General features: G+C 42.6%; 1 protein-coding gene across 3 annotated transcripts; it reads left to right on the top strand.

Moving 5' to 3' along the window:
* The first annotated feature begins 2,816 nt into the window (after positions 1-2,816).
* On the top strand, positions 2,817-20,385 carry EXD2 (exonuclease 3'-5' domain containing 2). Of its 3 annotated transcripts, none has more exons than XM_089671321.1 (9): positions 2,817-3,039; positions 6,766-7,109; positions 9,148-9,404; positions 10,827-10,953; positions 12,236-12,516; positions 14,718-14,824; positions 15,070-15,205; positions 17,577-17,933; positions 19,014-20,385. In XM_089671321.1, exons 2-9 carry the CDS (start codon positions 6,777-6,779, stop codon positions 19,228-19,230), a joined length of 1,815 nt encoding a protein of 604 aa, XP_089527447.1. In that variant the 5' UTR covers positions 2,817-3,039; positions 6,766-6,776; the 3' UTR covers positions 19,231-20,385. The 3 variants fall into 3 exon arrangements, with proteins under 3 accessions (XP_089527447.1, XP_089527446.1, XP_089527449.1); XM_089671320.1 differs by lacking the exon at positions 2,817-3,039 and adding an exon at positions 3,261-3,381; XM_089671323.1 differs by lacking the exons at positions 2,817-3,039; positions 6,766-7,109 and adding an exon at positions 8,099-8,271.
* Positions 20,386-21,039: the final 654 nt, after the last annotated feature.

Here is a 21,039-nt window from a genome sequence, read left to right as displayed (position 1 = left end):
GTGGACGTGTAGCAAAGTCAAGCGATTTTGGATTCACACATAAAACTTTATATACTCACTGACTCAGGTCAATCTTACCAAATCACCGCTCCAGGCTCTCCTGGGGAAGCCAGTGGAGGGGGTACCCAGACATGTGAAACACCTGATCGCATTTATATTTACTGCTGCCAGGATATCTATTGCATGCTCTTGGCGATCCCCCTTGATCTTCTGAAGGCTGAGGTGACCTGGATAATGGTCAACGAACATTTGACTGCTATTCTTCAAAACAGGATGGTATATTCTGAAAAAACCTGGGAACCTTGGATGGAGGATACTTGACATGGGATGTCGATAAACATAAACTGTCTTGCTCCCCGCACCCGACTGTTGGTGAGACCCTTCAACAAGTGTCCTTTGTTTCTTCCTTTCCTTTACTTCCCCTATCTCTATTTTCACTCTTCCCTTTCTGTTTTAACTCGCCTCCTCTTTCCCTTCCCTGGATTTGAACATCTTCCATCTACAGGTCCCTAAGGGACCCCTTTGGTTACCATCAACAGAGATGTATTTTTCTTATTGAAACATTGTGTTTTGTGCATTACCTGTTCCGGCCCGAAAGGGCTGCAGTTTGTATGGGATGGAGGGGGAGAGAATAGATGTATATCTTCTCTGTACTGATTTGTAATTTCTTATGAAAAAGGAATAAACTTTTGGAAAACAAATAGTGGAATAGTGCAATAGTGCATTGGCTAGACCCTGAGGCCTGGTATCAAACGTTTCCCCAGACCTAGGCAAAAGGCCTAAAAGGTGCAGTGCAGATAAAGTGTTTGGAGCTGTGACCATCTGCCGGTTCATAGGTTGGGGTCCCACACCTAAGTGTTACTAAGAGCACCCCTGGGGCGACCACTCCCAAGGGGCACAGACACTGCAGACTTTCCGCCTTCCCGGCCCCTGGCCAGACAAGGTAGACCCATTCAAACCAGGAGAAACTGGGCCCCTACAGTTTTCCTGGAGGAATTACTCCCAGGCCCCAAAAGCCTATGGGGCACCTCAGTTTCTGTTCCAGCTGGTGCTAGCCTTCCAAGCCCCCATCATTCCAGCAAGTGTACTATACAGCCAGCCATTCTCATCAAAAGGCAAGTATGACGGTTGGATCACCCCTACTGGACACTGATACGAAAATATACTATACTTGATCTTAGCCAAAAGGCCACATGTGCTATACAAATATAGCAGTAATACACTTTATATGTTTTGGTACATTGCAGTGTGCCAACACACTAATGGCCCATGCACATTAGTGGGTGCAGATTATGGTGCACAAAGTCTGCGTGCATTGGTATGTATTGTGCACAAACAAGGCAGTGCTTGATATTGTTTCTTTATTTACATTCATTCAACTCTATGTATGGGAGTGCGTCACAACACATTTCCATGCATTGTAACACACTCTGTTGCAATAAAATGAGTAAAACCAAAAATATAGGCGAGCGCAAAAATATAGAGCAGCTAGCATTAAAGGCAAACCTCAAGACCTCCAAATCATACAATATAATATAAATGCAGCGCTCTCAATATAAGAACCGATAATAATGAATGATAAAAATGAATGAATGATGAAAAGTGAGCGCCATTACAGCGCTTATAACGTGATAAGGTGATGAGTCATCTCTTAATGACGTAATTAATGGATGAATATAAAATCAATATACAAAGTGACTATAATGCATCATAAGTATAAAAACGCAAATCAAGTCCATAAAGTTGGGTGATCAATACTCCGTGCTGGTGATCATAAATGGTGAGGGCTGGTAATATGAGTGCACTCACCAGAATCGCACAAGATATGCGCATATATAAAAGTATCTAACAATGGTCATCAGGGTCTGGGCAGGGGCTGTGGGGTCATCAGGCACACAGGATAACTCCACTCCCTCACAGGGCACACTCAGCTCCTAGGGACAGCTCACCGTTGTCATCAGACCATCCTACCAGGAATACCACAGGGACAGCTCCACATAGGTATCGGACCACCAGGACAGAAGCATCAGAGTTTGGGGGATATCTCCACCTTAGGGGCTCGAACAATATGAGCCAGAGACAAATAGGTGCTAATAGTGTAGTATTTCTTTATTAGAGTAGCAGTACTCTAGAGTGCACCAGCATGTTATCCCTTTGATAACGTGCTGGTGCACGAAACGCATCAGAAAGGAGCCTACCATAGTGACGTCACGCCGCACACGGCCATCAGGAAAGCTGGCGGCCATCCTGAGCAGTGTGCTCGAGCTGAAAGGAAGATTGTTTGTAACATTGACCCACTAACAGAGTGAAAATTGGCCGATTATTCTTAGGTCCAATTTTCGACCCATGTATGGCCGGCCTTAGCGTCTTACCTGCATTAAATTAGCCTCAGAACCGGTGTAATGTGTTCGGTTTTAAAGGGATGAGGTGTCAACTCTACGCGACCCACGCGGTAACATAGATGTGAACCTAACTATAACGGCACTCAAGACACGGGCAGCACGCCTGTATTTTGTTTCACGTTCCTGCGTGAAAGACCTGGAATAACCCCGAGTACAAAACGCGCTTGGCTCTGTGACAAGATTTTTGATCTACTTTGGCGAGTTTATTGCGCGTGGAGATGCCATGGACTTCGCTATTCTGGCAGGCAGCAAAAAAACACGCCAACTAAAGCAACGTGTCACACAGACACAACTGAGACCTTCTCAAGTTCTAAAGGTGGGAGGTGACACAAGCTCACGCCTCTCTGCTATTGGACGACCACGTTTATGGACTAACCTATGGCGTGTGAGGACAGAGCAGCAATTATTCCCCACACAGTGCTGGAGGAGGTGACTGCAAGGCCGGACACGTCAGGGTTAAGCATGAAGAACTTTAGCCTGTGAAAATGATCCGGCACATGCGCCGTAGCTGCAGGGATACCAATTTTACGGGCTACAGAGCTTCATGCATACTATAACCGTCCAATAGAGAAGACCCGAGAGCGTGGTGACTTCCGTGTAGAAGAGGCGGCGTGCATCGGCGACTTAGTGGAGGGCGGTACGGCTTGTGTTCTCTCCAGGAAGGTCACCGGGCTCAAACTACCATACAGACTATACGTTCTTTTATACCCCCCGACGCCTGCGTGTGCCGTCTTGACACTCAGTGTTTGCGTTCCAGGCTGGAGCGCAGCAAGCGGCGCGTGTGGACGTAGGGGAGGGGCCTCTCCCCTGGGTGGGCGTCGGGTGAGGGGGGCGGCCTCGGGGGGCATAGGGGATTTAAACGAGCGGTGGGAACGTTTGTTGTCTATGGTGGTGTGAGTCCGGTCATCTTCCTACAGGGCGCTTCCGGGTGGCTGGTGTCCCTTTGTTGTTACTCCTCTGGTATCGTTCGTTATTGCAGGTTTGTTAGGGATGAGCCGTGTCCTGTGTGTTCTCCAGCACTGCTGTATCGGCAGCATTTGTTTTATGTGCAATATCCCAAGTCTTCTGTTCTAGGCTCCTGCATTTTCCTCGGACTACACGTGACTCCATAGGGCCAGCCCTGGTCAGGTATGCTGTGTCCTGAGAGACATGTGCTTCACCTATCGGCCAAGTCTGTCGAGGGTCTGGGCTGTGTCCATGAAGGGATGCTCAGGCGTCCCATACTGGCACTCCCATTCATCTCTGTTGGGAGCAGTGGTTGGTGGATGTGCATGGGCGCTACTACTGACCTGCCAGCATGTAGACAGTGTGGATTCAGGGAGTGACCCCCCCACAGTAATGTTATATTGGGAGCAGTGGTTGGTGGATATGCATGGGCGCTACTACTGACCTGCCAGCATGTAGACCGTGTGGGTTCAGGGAGTGACCCCCTCCCCCCTCCCACAGTAATGTTATATTGGGAGCAGTGGTTGGTGGATATACATGGGCGCTACTACTGACCTGCCAGCATGTAGACAGTGTGAGTTCAGGGAGTGACCCCCCCACAGTAATGTTATATTGGGAGCAGTGGTTGGTGGATGTGCATGGGCGCTACTACTGACCTGCCAGCATGTAGACCGTGTGGGTTCAGGGAGTGACCCCCTCCCCCCTCCCACAGTAATGTTATATTGGGAGCAGTGGTTGGTGGATATACATGGGCGCTACTACTGACCTTCCAGCATGTAGACAGTGTGAGTTCAGGGAGTGACCCCACCCACAGTAATGTTATATTGGGAGCAGTGGTTGGTGGATGTACAAGGGTGCTACTCCTGATCTGCCAGCATGCAGATTGTGTGAGTTCAGGGAGTAGATCCCCCTACCCACAGTGATGTTATATGTGGATGCAGACAGTGTGAGTTCAGGGAGTGGACCCCCCTTACCCACAGTGATGATATATGGAGATGCAGTGGTTGGTGGATGCACAAGGGTGCTACTCATGATCTGCCAGCATGTAGACAGTGTGAGTTCAGGGAGTGACTACCCTCCCTCCCACAGTGATGTTCTATTAGGAGCAGCAGTTGTCTGTGCTGGTGTGTCCCCATAGACCTCAATGGCATACCCTGTATGGAACACCTATACAACCTTGTGCTAGTAAACCTGGCCTGCCATGGTTGTATTATTTGGTACACTCTGTGAATGAGGCCTAACCCACCATTGCCTGTTTAAAGCTGAGCATACACTAGTAGAATTTCAGCTGAAAATTCTCAGTACATTAAAATCTTTGAAAATCAAGATTTTATTTGATTTTAGAATGGACTTTACTGAATGAAAACCACATTCACTGTTAGAAATGTGTACATTTTTGAGGTTTTTTTTTTTGTCCTGTGCATTCTAATTTTCTCATCACTTCAGTGAAAAAACATGCATCAGTTTGACCCATTAATGATTAGAGGAACAAACATTCTTCCAGTGTTCTTAAAATAGATATAAGGCCCCTTTCACACAAGGGGCCCTGACTGGACTCTCCGTTGTCATCCATGAACATGTCTGTGTACACCTGCCTACTGTTTAAGCAGGCAGGGATCCGTTTCCCCTCCGTAGGGAATCGGTGGCAGTTGCGTGTATACAGACATGCGGTCCATTTACATCCAACGGTCAGTAGAGGAGAGTAGGCTGTGCCATGTCTGCTCAGCGTAAGTGGAGTGGGTATGGACCAGCTATCCGCCTGATCAGAGGAAAGGTTGCCCCACTGAGAAAGTGGACTCCCATTGAAGTCTGCCCTGTGTAGAAGGGGCCTAAAATAATTGTAAAAGATTGTGTGGGGTTTTTTGGTGCCTACTTTGCACAGATCAGCCCCGATCTTCCTCTTCTCAGGTTCCCGCCAGCCCTCCTGGCTCCCCCCACCACCACGTGCCATCGTATCTAGATGCTTGCTATGGGCACACACATGTCCCAAGCTGGCTCTGTATGGTGCATAAGACACACAAGAGTACGGCATAGGCCCCCTCTCCCTCCTCGCTGCTGTGACTGACAGCAAATGGCTCTTGCTGCTGTGTCTGAGCCAGTGAGGAGGGAGAGAGCCCACACAGCAACTTCATTCACAGTTCTCTAAATGAATGGACTATGGGCCGGAAGTATTTGGCTTTCTCATACAGGATGCAAGAGCAAGCACAAGAGCAAGAGCAAGCACATACATTGACAGTCTGCAGAAGACCTGCATGGCTGATTGCTGGTGCAATGCTTTACAGGCGCCTAAACTAAAAATAATGCACATTTTAGTTGCCAAAAAAGTGCATTTCTTTTTTGTGTAAAGGTTAACTTATCCTTTTTAAAATTTCAAACATCTTTTGAATGACCAACAGTTCTGGGAATTTATGTTAAAATTTTTAAATGTATAATTTTGAAGGGGGGGGGGGGGTGGAGAGTGTATTTAGTTAGTATTTTTTTCCTTTTTTCTATTGGTATATCTGAAATCTTATCGAAGTAAGCTCACTCATCTTATATATTTTTGTTTGTTTTTGGATTCTAGGTAGTTTAGAGGAAAGATGTTTTAACCTAGGTACCTCCCATAGGCCACAGCAGCCATGTGATCCTGAGTGGTACTCGTGGGGTTGTCAATTCTTTTAGCACATTCTTGCTCCTCTGTTTTAAGCTTCGTTCACACGGGTTGAATATCAGCCAATTCAATAAAAGCTGGCTGACATTCGGACCGTTTGTGCACCCACCTGTCTGACAGAAGCCAGCCAAACAGCTGGCTTCTGTTGCTGTGGCATGCCAGAAAACCAGCATCTGATCAGTGGCTGCAAATGCCTGGAAGCATTGCAGCTGCAATCAGTGGATCACAAGTGCAATGCCAGTCTCCTGCAGACTCTTCATCTTCCTGTCCATACAGAGGTACAATTGCTCAGTTTACTGAGCAGGAGCAAGTGCCAATAGACTGTGTAGTAATTACTGCACTTGTGTTCCATTCAAGTCTGTCTGTTGAAGTTGGGACTTTTAGTTCATTCACTGATCTATGTGAATGAATGATACGGTTATGTGGGCAGAGCTCCACACAGCCATGTGAAAGTGACAGCTGCTACACAGACCCCTGCACCCTGTCAGTCAGCTTGCAACAATGTTACGTGATGCACATTAAACATTGGTGTTAAAGGTGGACTTGGGCTTTTGGACATCTTGCATTAAAGTTCTGGTGAAAAGTCTTTTTTTAGTGATTTTGATAATGTATAGACCAGACAGTAATGGTGGGCATCAAATGGGATACTTTGTCTTGCACTCCTGAGCTGAATGGTTCTATGTACATAACCTTTAGAAAAAAAAAGTTTGTCTAAAGTGTTTGCTTTTTTATTTATTTATTTTTTTTATTCCCCCACTGCTCAAGCAGGAATTGTCAGAATGCCCAGACACACCGGTTTAACTCTTGGCGTTGCATCCCTGGTGGGTACTACAGTAGGCTGTCTCGTTCTTTGGAAGCTTCTCAATCGCCGGAGACAACAGTGTTGTGTTGGAGATGTCAAAGACTCTTGTGCTGTGCTGAGCCATGAGACCTCAAGCTCAGATAGTCTTCAGAAGCCTTCAGAAGTAGAGGTCTCTAGCACTTCTGCAGTAGAGAAGATCCTACAGGCAGAAATCCAGATAGTATCTGCAGCTAAAGAATGGGAAGCTGTTTGGCCACTGCTAAAGAAGGATCTTGATGTATTCCCGGTACTTGGCATGGATTGTGAGTGGGTATGTCTGTTCACTGTAATGGGTTGATAAATGACCATATACAATTTTGCCTGTGAGCCTGTTGGAAAGTTGTAGAACCTTATTAACCTTGAATAGCAGGCATATTCTGCTGCCTGCAGAGTGCCCGGGTACCCTAAAATTCAGAATGCTATTGCAAACCATGTTCTGTGGTCAGTGCTCTGGCCTCACTCAACCCTGCTTTTGCTATGGACTCCTGTACCTGGTCATCACATGATGGACCATGTGTGAAGGGTGTCCCCCATTCCCCCCCCCCTAATCTGGCAGAAAGTGTCATATAGTTGGACACAGGCACAATTGTAATATTTTTGGCTCTGTATGCCACCAGAATAAATTAAAACAAAATAATCCAAATGAATATGAAGTGCAGACTTTCAGCTTTAATTCAAGGGGCTGAACATAAATATCCAGTACAAAATTTTAGGACTTGGAGCCATTTTTATACAGTCCCTCCATTTTCAGGGGCTCAAATGTAATTGGACAAATGAATATAATTCTAAATAAAATATTCAATTTTAATATTTTGTTGAGAATTCTGATTCATTTCATTGCAGAATATTCCACTTTTCCTTCAAATGCTCCTGGGTTGCTTTTGAAGTGTGTTTTGGATCATTGTCCATCTGTACTGTGAAGCGCTTTACAATCAACTTTGCTGCATTTTGAGTCTGAGCTGATGGTATGTCTCTAAACACAGCGCCAGTGCCACTGGAAGCCATGCCATCACACTGCCCCCACAATGTTTTACAGATGACAGTGTGTGCTTTGGCTCATGAGCTGTTCCAAGCCTTCTCCACACTTTTCTTCCTGTTATTCTGGTACAGATTAATCTTCATTTCATGTGTCCAAAGAATGCTTTTCCAGAACTGGTCTGGCTTTTTTTTTTTTTTTTTTTTTGGGCAGTCTGGCTTTTATATTCAGGCTTATGAATGATTTGTATGTTGTGGTGAACCCTCTGTATTTTCTTTCCTGCAGTCTTCTTTTGGTTGTAGACTTTGACAATGATACACCCACCTCCTGGAGAGTGTCCTTCACTTGTCTGGATGTTGTGAATGGGTTTTTCTTTACCATGGAGAGGATCCTGCGATCATCCACCACTGTTGTCTTCTGTGGACGTCCGTGCCTTTTTATGTTGCTGAGCTCACCAGTGCGTTCTTTCCTTAATATACCAAACTGTTGATTTGGCCACTCCTAATGTTGCTATTTCTCTGGATTTGTTTAGTGTGGGTTTTTTTTTTTTTTTTTTTCCCTTACAATGGCCTGTTTCACTTGCATGGACCGCTCCTTTTGAACACGTGATTTAGGTTCACAGCAATAGATTCCAAATGCAAATACAACACTTAGAATCAACTCCAGACCTTTTACCTGCTTAATTGATTAACAAATAGCGGAGTAACGTACACCTGGCCATGAAACGGCGTTTGAAAAAAAAAAGGGGGGGGGTGGCTACTCATAGGAGCCGTAATTCCTTAAACCTGAATGTGCACTTTCAGCCCATATCCATTTTATATAACTATAGGTTGACTATGTTTTGGTCAAAACTCGGGGGAGGGGGAGTGTGTGGGGTGTTTTTTTTTTTTTTTTTTTTTTGTATCCAGTCACCTGTAGGTGGCAGCTTAACCTTGTCAAATCAAGAAGACACTCTGGGGTCAATTCAATAAAGGATTTTGCATGTGATATGAAAGTCATGTGACCCATTTTTCAGAAGTATTGCTTGAAATAAGTTATTTACCTCCCATTCAATATTTTACTTTGAATTTATCATGTATTTGTTAAAATTTGAGGATAAATGCCTCAAAGTTGCGTCAATGTAAAAAATAACAATGAGGGAAAATCTGCACTGGCCAGTGAGTTAAAAGTATACAATGTATCAGTGCGGAAATGTTCTCCTCTGATCACAGGAATAAAAAAAACCCATTGTAATATTAAATCAGAGGGAGATTGTTCTGTGAATGAACAGTAGAACGTCTTTAATGTTTGTGTTTTTTTTTTTTTTTTTTTTTTTTTTTTTTTTTTTTTGCAGGTGTCTGTAGATGGGAGAACAAATCCCATCTCCCTTCTACAGATGGCTTCCCACAGTGGCTTTTGTGTCCTGGTTCGCTTGCCCCGATTGATCAGTGCTGGCAGCACCATTCCAAAGACTCTCCTCACACTTCTGGCTGACTGTGACGTGCTGAAGGTTGGAGTAGGTTGTAGGGAAGATGCATCCAAACTAATGAGCGATTATAGCCTGTCGGTGAAAGGAATAGTTGATATCCGCTACTTGGCAATGAGACAGAGGTAAGGATTTCAGGTTGTTGAAGGTATTGTGTATGTGTGGTGATCAAATACTACCGAAAGAAAGCTCTGTTTGTGGGGGAAAAAAGATGTAAATTTCATTTGGGTGCAGTGTTGCATGACCACGCAATTGTCAAAGTAACGCAGCGCCGTAACACAAATGGCCTAGTCAGGTGGGGGATAATCCTCTGGGGCAAGTGGTTAAAATTGCTATTCTCAGGTTTGTACAGTAACAGATGGCAATAAAACTTCCTGAACTGTTACGGAGGGCAGCGTTTGGACTTTTCGTTCTGTTTGGGGAAAGCCTGCATTGAAAGTCAGCCTTGTGTCCTTGGGGTTCCCAGGTGCTTGCCGGCTGAAGCTAAAATGGCTTTTCCCTAATGAAGAAACCACTGCAAGAATGGATTCTATCAGGAAAGCTGCAGCTCAGACAGGCACTAAATTAAATCACATAACTGGTCAGGTAGTTGGTTTCTTGTTTGGTAACTTTTTGGCATACATTCTCTGAAGTCTGTGTGGCATGTGACCTCCTGGGTTTTTGTTTGGGCTCGTATCATGGCTTAGGTTGACCCATTTCTCCCATCTGCACAGTAGTATGTTGTGGTTTAGAGGCATTTCATTCACCTGTTGGACCTGAATTCAGTTTTCATAGGTCAAAGCCCCAAAATATCCCATCTCACATGTCAGAGCTGGAAAAAGTTGCTTTGGATTATTGCAGGACTCTTAAGATGAGCAATTTTGGCAATTCTTACAATTTCACACCTAGGTGATATTTCTTTTTAAGTCTGCAGCTACCTATACTGCAGTTGCTGATCTTTTTTGAAACTGATACAAGTCTATAGGAGTCCACCAGTATTCCTGCAGCTGATTCAGGTTGAACAGTCAGCCAAACAGTGATTGCATGCTCTCATCACTGTTCATGTATTCAGACAACTGCAGGTGTTGTGGCTGCTTGAGTACAGCAGTTGGCAGTTCAGATTCCTTCTATCTGCACAGCTGAAAAAGATCCTACACACGTATGGCTAACCTAAGGACTGGTAAAATGCAGTAAGTATTTGTTCTTGGATATAGATGGCTATAGATGGAAAGCATTTTGGCTGTTTCAGTAGGCACTGACCAAGATTTAGCTATGGCTAGGCTGGTTACATTGTTGCATCGCTTGACTTGAGTAAAACCTGTGTGCATGTGTTTTCTGTAACCTATGGTTGCAAAAAAGACAATCGCATTATCTACATTTTGCTGCAAAAATGGATGTATTCTGGCAAGGTTGTAAAATGCTTGGTACTTGACAACTATATAAACTTGCTCCTATATGCAGGTAATATTTCTTTGTTTGCCTGGAGGTTGGGTGTATATTTTTATTTATCCACTTTAATTTGAATTGTTACACTTTTTTTTTTTTTTTTTTTTTCCTTCCCTGTGCAGGAGAGACATTTTCCAGAATAGCCTAAGCCTTAAATCTCTGTCTGAGACTATTTTATGCTACTCTTTGGACAAGTCTTTTCAACTTCGATGCAGTAACTGGGATGCAGATGAATTCACACAGGATCAGGTGTGTCATATGCTGAGTTCACAAACTTATTTTGAATTATGCAAATTGCATTAATTTTGTGCTCAATCAGGAACATCCAGTCTAGACAGTATGATTAAATACTTCACTGCTCATGGCAAATGTATGTTTTCTAGGCAGTTCAGAACTTGTACTCCTCCCCCCACCCTTCCTGGTAAACGGCCAACAGGTGTAACTTTCCTGAATGGCATGACTGCTTTATTACTGTTGTGATGCTGTGTTTGGACCACCCACTCATGACCGTTAAAACTATTCCTTATAACAGTGAACTTAAAAATGGCAAAGTTTCTTAAAAAAAAAAAAAAAAAAAGAAGAAAACATTGTGTCCTGTGTTTTTTTTTTTTTTTTTTTTTTTTTTTTTTTTTTATATGCAAAAAATAAAAATTGTTGATTAAATACCACCAAAAGAGCTGTAATTGTGTGAAGAAAATGATAACTTAATTTGAGTCCAGTGTTGTGTGACTGAGCAACTGCTAATTAAAGTAGCACAGTGCTGAATAGCAAAATATGGCCTGGTCATGAAGGGGAGGGTGGTAAAATCTTCATCGAAATTATGTCGGTCCATCTATGTTGCAGCTTGGCCACTTGACTGTAGGCTGTAATAGAATGTCCTCAGCTTGCAGTGGTTATACTGGAATGATGTGTTCAGCTACAGGAATCATCAAAGTATCAGAATGTTCAGCTGGCGATTTTGAGCTTTTAGGCAGAAGTGATTTGAATGGCTGAACAGCCACTTGATCACTTCTGCTAGAGGGCCCCTCCTCCCACTGCTTCCTTGCCCAGGCACTCTTCTCTGATCTTGGAGAGCTGCGATCAGTGGTGATGGCTGCACAGAGGAACTGCTATCGTTCCTCCCTCTCTGTGACCCCTAAAAAAAAAAAAAAAAAAACCAGGAGCGACGAGGATTTTGTCACTTCCGGCTCTGTTTACCTGGCCGTTAGCAGCTGATTAGGCGGATCTATGTCCATAAAGAGGACCTGTCATGGCCTATGCTGTCACAAGGGATACATGAAGGTAAAAACCCTAAGGCTTTAAAACCACTTGGACAGCCTGTTTTTACTGTTTACTGACCAATTGGACAAAGACCGCTTTATAAAAAAAGGTACAACAGTCTGCATTCTACATCTGTCTTGTCTGGTTTAAATCTTAATGGGGTGGTGTTTGTTTACATCAGGGATTTTCACTAAAGGTCACTTCCTGCAAGTTTTTTTATTTTTTTTATTTTTTTTTTTTTTATTTTTTTTTTTTTTTTCCTCCCATCTAGGTTTTCTATGCTGCCAGAGATGCCCAGGTGTCTGTAGCCCTATTCCTGCAGCTGCTTGGCTTTTTTTCTCGGAACTCTTACCCTGCCTGGGCTTCTTTGCTGAGTAAATGCCAGGGTCTCATTGATGTTCCATTTAAAGGGAAAGGCATGTCAAATGGAGATGTTAATGGAGGACCAAGGCAGAAGAGAGAAGTCTTAATTGAACAATCTAGTCAAAATTCCCAAGGCCGAGATCCTCGGAGAAATAAGAAAAAGCCTCTGGGAGTGGGATACTCAGTGAGGTACTTAATGCTGTAAAATTGCAATACAAAATAATCACATCAAATAACATGCATAAGTGTACACACGAATATGTGCATCCTCTGCTGTACTGGTGCCAATAATAAACAAGTGTGATGGTGTCCACTCCAAATTAGGATAGCAAACTTTCTCAAAAATGGTGCAACAGTCCTTTTCCAAAAAACTCCTCCACTGCGATGCAGAGTGAACACTGTGCTCCACCCCATATCCATATGAAATGGATGCTCACCTTCTAATAAGACCCTTATCATATAGGCCAAACTCTATAGAAAACTGGTTTCTAACGGGCTATCTCCTGTCTCTCCACTCAGGAATTCCTCCCACGATTACTTTTAGATGTTCTTGGTAATACATCTAACATGCTGTTGCGCACAATACATGCTCAGTAGAAGAAAAAAATCAGAAGGGACTGCCCATAGTGTAGTAATATGACACATTTTGCAAAATACATGCAAGCTCATCTGTTCCAGCACTATAGACTGGTCTCTGCCACGACTGGAAGTGACGTCACCCGGCTCCATCCTCCTGATGTGTTGCGTCACATGACTTCCTCAGGGATGAGGTCGGGTGACTGTCTCTAACGTTAGAGGTGGAAGTGTTTTTGTCTCTGCATTAACCACCAGTCAGTTAATGCTAGTCCATAGTGCTGTTCTTGTCGCTTAGCTTCTGCTTCTTGGCCGGCCAAGAAGCAGAAGTTGAACAGCAATCTGGAGCTGTCCGGGGATGAGAACTGCCAACATCTCTTCAGAGCTAAACTAGCAGTTCCATGAAGATCAGTTTCACTATAGAGCTAAAGATTGCAGGGCTCCAGGAAGTGAATGGGGGTAATGGAGTAATATAATCGTCATCCGAGGGGACCGACTACCTAACGTACAGCCATCCATCAGCATCCAGAGAGGGAGTTCCCTAAAGCTGACCTCACCCGTCCATCCTTTTTAAGGGATCTCTGGGCATCTGGATCCAGTATTCCTGATAACTCCACCATACCTAGAGGGAGGAGCATTCCCAGAGGGGGATTGTTTCCAGTACCTTAAGGGGACCTCTACATATAACTTTATACAATGCGTATTTACGTTACGCATCTGAGTGCATAATTCTACTATAACTTTGGAGCACCATCAGTTGGTTTTTGCTAGTCCCTATACACTTTGATCTAAGTTTGCTGGCACTTTACTTATCTATGGACATTTTAATAGTGTTTTCATTGTTTTAAGCGCTGCACCTATTTTATTTGATATACTACTTAAAAGGTGTGTGGTTTTTTTTTTTTTTGTTTTTTTTTTTTTTTTTTAATTTGGTTACCTTTGGTGTTTTAGCTGCTACTTTTAAGAGTGCTCCCTTTACTTTTAGACTTTTACTAGAACATATATACCTAATCGGATCCTTCTAATTAATGCTGGATATGTAGCTAAAACAAATACATACAAAATATAAAAAGGATCCTCACACTTTCAGGAGAAAATGAATTTAAATAACATAAAAATGTGTATGTAATGGTAGAAAACTATATAAAGACCCCTATTCAGGTGGACTATGAGGACATCCTAAGTCTATCAAGGTCAAGAGTGATCACAATGACCCTTTTTTTAATCAGAAATGAAGCAGTTAATATCAAATTCATTATTCATTCCGGTTTTGGAACCAGAGCAAACACACACCTCGATTCACTGACTAAGTACTTTCACCTTTTATTACTGCCTCTCCAGTGTCTCCAACTATCCTCCAAATTGTAGGGCAGTTGGATCCTTATGAAACAAAGAGCAATGTTATGAAACACTGGGTATATCCCTTTTTGTAATGTTTTGTGTGTGTGTGTGTGTGGGGGGGGGGGGGGGGGGGTTTCTCTTGACTTTTTCCCCTTTAGTCTTTGTGCATGCAAAACATCTCCTACACAGGTAAAATCCTTTACCCTCAAATTATTTCTTGTGTTGGTGGATCTACCACGTTTTCACCACTTTACCCATAAAAGGGCACCTATGATAAGGGATAAAGTGGGGTCGTTCTGGTAGTATTTGGATCAGATGTTTATCCAGCCTTAAAATATCCCAATATTTCCTGAAGGGTGGTGTGGGTGTTTTTGTTTTGGGCCTTCCCCCAATCCCTTGAATGTGCAGCCAAAGCTAGTCAAAATATCAAACGCCTAGTAAATTTTTTTTTTTTTTTTTTTTTTTTTTTTTTACAGGAAATCCCCATTGTACGACAACTGTTTTCTGCATGCTCCAGATGGACAGCCTCTCTGTACTTGTGACAGGAAAAAAGCCCAGTGGTATTTGGATAAAGGCATTGGTGGTGAGTTCTGGCTTTGTGTTTTGTTGTTTTGTAGAGAACTTATAGTGAGTGACATATGTAGAGTGCCATTGTGGACTTGCTTGGGTTAATGACTGTAAAAACTGACACATGGATTGGTTTGAAAAACTGGTAACTGGCTTTTAGAAGGTTGGCAGTGGCAGCCTAAGGTTATCCTGGTATTTTATTAACTCTATATTATTTATTTATTATATATATATTTTTTTTTTTTTTTTTCTTCCTTCTAGATTTGATAAGCATTGACCCATTTGTAGTGAGGCTGCGCTTTGAGCCTTCTGGTCGTCCAGAATCTAATGTGGACTATTATTTGACAGTGAAGGAGAATCTTTGTGTTGTATGTGGCAAAAGGGAGTCTTATATCAGGTGAGCGAGAAGCCTTTGTAGGGATGTGATTGTACAGTGTGTATATATACTTGAGGTGTTCATTATTACTAATACAAGAGTGATGTTTAGACTGGTCATGTTACTAGTGAGTGGTCACATTTTGAGGTACTACGGTTTTGTCAATACTGCAAATTAAGGTTTAGCTCTTATCCTAAAGGTATTGTACTCCCCTCAATGGGAGTGTATTCCTATATGCTGGGTTAAGATCCCTGAAACACCAAGAAACATTCACGTACTACACGATACCTTCCTCCTTCCTAGAACTGAGGAAATGAATGCAATGATCCTTGGGAGTCCTAGCGTCCTACAGAGCGCCCTCTTGTGAAGTGTGGGTATGGCAGAAAAACATCAGATAACAAGGATCTCCTCAGCTGATTCCAGAGTGAGTGGATGGAAATAAAATTCCTCCCTCCTGTCAAAGATGTGAAGTGGTAAATAACTATTTGAATTGGGTGCTACAGTACACCTCCCCCAAAGTATAGAATGTCTTGCAAAATATGGTGCAACTAAATCATGTTAAAATATATAGTGCTATAATACACCTCCCCTATTTAGGAATATTGGATACAAATATATACAATGAAAATTTTAAGCAAGTAAATAGTCCATGCATAGGTCAATTTCAAAAGCATGTGCGCATATATATATATATATATATATATATATATATATATATATATATATATATATATATATATATATATATATATATAGTCCATAAAACACATCTTATGCTTTAGTGCGCTGTGAGTGATTAACAGGATTGGCACTTCCACACATGCTTTCCGCCCTTCCTTTTCCACGGCACTCACCATAAAGTTATACCCCCGCCCCTATTTCCAGTGGGTCCCATACACTGGTTAACTCTCCACTCTGCTACGTATGCACTAGATAGCCCCTCCAATATAAGAATCGCTGATCTTCCATGTGCCAGACCATGAAGGTGTATGCCAGGACTTTGTGTTGGTACCGGACCGCAGGGAATAGGTTCTGTGTAGGCAACATGCAGAAAGGTTTCTTGGCCACAGAAGTAGAATTGATCTGCACGTGTATGGTATTGGTTCTACTAATCTACTGTAGATTTATTGTGTGTAAGTGTAACCATGGCAGACACTTCTGACTCAGATGATTAATCTGTAGAAGAAGGCACTTGTGCTACAGTGTTGCCTAAAAAAAAAAAAAAAAAATACTATTTTGTTGCCTAATAGAGGAGATCTGCACGTGTTTTAAGATTTTGAGGGATCTGGGAACAGCCTTTGCATGAATTTCCTGTTCATTCCTTAGTCAAGGATGTCTTGTATGAAGATTGGAAATGCCTGGAAAAAGCTTGCTTTCTCCTGTGCTTTTGCAGAGCAATATCACACTGATGAGGAATTCTCACACAAATGGGGTGTTCCAAGGTATGTCTCAATAAAACTGGCTGTTCTGGTTGAGGACTTGCCTACTTTCTGGTTCCCTGTCTTAGGACCTGCTCAAGGCTTACTATTCCTATCTGGACTGATTGCCTAACCAATTGGGGTTGCAAAGACTGTTTTGGGGTTTAACACAGTCAACTGCCTAGGAACCCAAGAGATTGCTCCAAGAGACCTATTTCCAACAGGCTTTTACTATGGCGGGGATAGAATGAGATTGTATGTTGTAATTCTGTCTGTGCTAATTCAGAGAATCCTCTGGCTAAAGTGTTTTGTCTGCTGAACCAACCTGCAAGACAACATTGGAAAGGATGCCATTTTGAGGGCAAATGCTTTGGTGAGTCTTTTTGATGCTTGCATTGAAAAGGTGACAGGCAGAAAGTACAATTCTGCCCATTTAGATGAGTCTCTACCAATGAGTCGGGTCCCTTGCCTTTGAGGCAGTCAACATTCATTCCTTCCAGACAGCTACATCCAGAATTAGTCTTGGTTGTCCAGGTCTCCAGTCCACTTCACAGTGAAGGGGTGTTTGCGGGCATTTTCTGGTCTTTGCAGAACAGAGGATAAAAACTCTGTACCCTGAAGATCGCGTGTGTGCGTGCGTGTGTTTCTCATTGTAAACCAGCACCTCCTTTTTTTTTTTTTTTTTTTTTTTTTTTTTTTTAAATGTTGAGGTGTGATGTCTGTGGTGGTCATTCGATTGTTATACCCAGTAATATATTGACCGTAATGAATGCTTGTTGCTATGGACATCAGAATGATTCCTACCCCTCCCAGCATGCACTAGGTTGCCTTATGGCTATGGCCACACTGCGTAAAATATTAAGGTTTTGCCACTTTAGCATGACCGTATTATACATTGCATTTTAATCTTCGCCTAGCCAGTATCAGACCAGTCCATTTTTTGAATATTAATTATGCCATATTGCTCTGTGCAGGAAGAACATTGTACCGCATGAATACAGACGTCACTTCCCAATTCAGATGAAGGACCACAACTCTCATGATGTGTTGCTTCTGTGCACAGCTTGTCATGCAGTGTCCAACTACTATGATAGTAACTTGAAACAACAACTGGCAGTGGAATTCTGTGCTCCTATAGGTTGTGAGGAAGGGGTTCGCATGCTAGAAGATACCACAAGAAGGCAAGTGCGTTCAGCGGCAAGAGCCTTACTCAACGCTTCCAGGCTGCCAGAACACCGCAAAAAGGAGCTTTTAGCGGAGATCAAAGGATTTTATTGTATAGAGGAGGTCACTGAAGAAACTCTTAAAGAAACTGCAAATTTGGAGACTAGGTAAGGGCAGGTGACATACAGGAAATGTTTGCGGGAGGGCTTGTGTGAAATTCACATGTTACACAAAAGCAGGTCTGTATATTTGTACATTCTGATTTGCAAAAACTAAATTTTTATTATGGTTCCTTACCTGCAATGGCATGCTGGTAACAAATGTAGATCTAAAACAATGGGTCATTCAGACAGTAATGCTAGCCATGCATGCATAGATTTTCCTTGTTCAGGCCAATATTTTTTGGCTTCCAGATGTGTTCATCAGGAATCAATTCAATCGGCACATTGCCAGCTTGAGTTGTGTGTGTGTGTGTGTGTCATTGTAGGTATTGGACTTTACCATCAAAGGGTTTTATCAGATCTGTGCTCCGGCTCTGTAATGTAAAGAAGAACTCGAGGATAGGTGCAATATCACCAATTGGTTACCCTTCCCCAAACCAGTTATGAAAATCCTTACCATTTAGGCGGTGTGTGGGGTGGTTGCCCCTCCCCCATGACCATCTCGAATTCAAAAAATAACAGTATCTGCTCTGCCAAAGAGGCGGTGTAACAGCAGGGATTACACCATATCATCTCTTTACTCTCCTGTAAAAGGAAACTACAGTTCCCATCCACCATAGGGCATTTTAGTGAATGAGTGGGTACTCTAGGCCTGTACATGGTTGAGTCTGAGAATCCCAGTCTGCCCACCACTGCAAGTGGGACTGAATTACCTCCTTTCTGTAGTACATTCTCCAGGAAGCAGTGATGTGTCAAGACCAGTGGTTAGGGCAATTGGAGGCATAGCAGCCACTGGTCTTACAAAACAGGAAACCAATGAGACTTAATTTGAAAATGAATAGACGATTTCAGAGCAACTACTGAGTGATCCAGAAGGTGGATGACATGTATTCAGTGAAGGTAGGAAATTGGGCAAAAACGTTGTGTGTCTGCTGGAGTTCTGCTTTTAAGAGACAGGCAGCAGCTAGTGTTAAATAATTGACATAGTGAAATTGATGGTGTCTCTTTTTTCTGTTAACTAGCAAAGGCGTGGTGAGCAACTAATCTTTTATATTTTTTTTTTTTTTTTTTTTTTTTTTCTGGCAGAATCTGTAACGAAACTTATATCCCGCATGGATTAAAAGTGGTGCAATGCTTTGCAACAGGAGGACTCAAATCTTTAATGGAGCTTGAAAAACGCTGGCGCCAGCACTTCCTGGACACTATGCAACCCAAATTTCTTCCCCAGCAGTGGTCTGTTGACCATAACCACAGCAAACTGATTAGGAAATATGGTGAAGACTTGCCCATCAAGCTGGCCTAGAACAGATAGAAGTCCTGACAAGACTGTTATCTGAAGGGCTGCTAAGACTGCTATAACTGAACCTTTTTACTAGAACGGTTTATACACTAGGAGCTGGCAACCATTGGTGCTCTTTACTGTTCAGCACAAACATTTTTACTTTTTTTTTTTTTTTTTTTTTTTTTTTTTTTTTATGAATGGCTTTGTTCATTTAATAATTGCAGTGCTGAAATTCCAGAGTGCCAATGCCTAGTTGGGTAACCTATCCCAGTTTTGTGGGGTTAAGCTTAAGTTATTTTTTTAAAACTTGCTAATTTAAAATATTTATTAACAATTATCAGTTTGGCCTTTAAAAGCGACAAATAAGTGTTTTACCATTTGTCACTGAGATTCAGCTTTGTGTTCTCAGTGCAGCTTTTTGTTTGTCCAAAAAGGTGTGAATTTTTTTCCAGCCTGCTGCTATCTGCTGTAATTGAAGTGTTGTGCTGACTTGCTGTATAGAAATCTACTTTGTAGATGGTTAAAAAGATGCCTGAACTGTAAATGCATCAGCCTGCACTCAACGCAAGTGCATTGCCTCCCCAGTTACTGTTTTTAGTGTTTGTTGACTGGTCTTGCTAAACGGTGCAAAGCATATGACCGGAAAGATTTTTGTAAAGACATGCTCAGCACGGTACGTGGCAAAGTAAACCAGCACACTAGGCCGGCTGCTAACATTGGGAGGACTGAACAGTTCTAGTGAGTGCAGCCTGATATGTATATGTAGCTCTGGCAGCTTCTTAATGTAAGTCAAACACTGGTTCTCTATCAAGCAGCTCAGCGTTTCATTTTGTGCATGGGCTTCTGTAAGTGATACAAAACTTAGCCCGTGTACTAGCCAGTAGCATGGTCCTGTTTATAAATATCAACTAGAAGGTTCATGCACAGAGCCAAACGTTGGCAGAAAAAATTGACACTTGTGTTTTGTCAGTGCCTGACATTTTCATGTTGTTGTTGTTTTCCCTACCCCATGACAACCTGGTTTTTGTCCTAAAGACTTCCACTTTTGTATCATGTATGTGACTCCAGCGAATGGGGGTTATACTTGTATAAATTATAAATTACAGCCTTTGTTTTATTCGCCTGATCTTTATATCTTTAAATATCATTTAAAAAGCATAAATTGTTTAATATTGACCCTTGTCTTTGTATTTTCTTTCAAGTAGTATAACCTGTGCCAGGGGTATTGACTTAAAATGTATGGAGGTCTGATTTTTTTTTTTTTAGTAAATTTTTCTTCAGCAGAGGTCTGAATCGCACGTTTTGTGCATCCCATGTTTGTGCAGTGTCTTGACCCCCTCAATAATAATAATATTTATTAATTTTTTATTTGCATTTTTGTCACTTTTTGCATTAATTTCCCCTTTCACATTTAGTGTCCACTGCCTCGCTTCCCACACCCAAACCACCCCCCCCCCCCCCCCCCCCCCACCGCACTTGTCTCCTCTTTTTTACAGCACTGCCCCTTCAGACCTCCCCCTACCACAGCACTTGCCTCCACTTTACATTTCTCTCACTGACAGTTCTTGCTCCCCTTTTTTTGCATCTTCCCTCGAACAGCACTGCCTTCCTTCACATCACATATCCCCACCAGCACTTACCCTCCCCTTCATATCAGGGACAGCAGCACTGCTACCTTTCACCCCTTTCACATCACCCTTTCAACACAATGTGATTTTTGCCCCCTTCACATCTGCCCTCCCTTCAAAACACACACACACACACACCTCTTAGAATCCTCTTTTGTACATCTAGAACTACTAGAATACCTTCCGAGCTTGTTGAACCTGC

This window comes from Staurois parvus, unplaced genomic scaffold (assembly GCF_062004578.1).
Source record: "Staurois parvus isolate SC_StPar_1 unplaced genomic scaffold, SC_StPar_1.0 ptg000104l, whole genome shotgun sequence".
NCBI lineage: Eukaryota > Metazoa > Chordata > Amphibia > Anura > Ranidae > Staurois > Staurois parvus.
This window is presented reverse-complemented; position numbering and strand designations above follow the sequence as displayed.

Coding starts and splice junctions, on each gene's coding strand:
- EXD2 (XM_089671321.1), top strand. CDS start 6,777: ATGCCCAGACACACCGGTTTAACTCTTGGCGTTGCATCCCTGGTGGGT. Junction 12,517..14,717: donor GGAGTGGGATACTCAGTGAG/GTACTTAATGCT, acceptor TTTTTTTTACAG/GAAATCCCCATTGTACGACA. Junction 14,825..15,069: donor TTTGGATAAAGGCATTGGTG/GTGAGTTCTGGC, acceptor TCTTCCTTCTAG/ATTTGATAAGCATTGACCCA.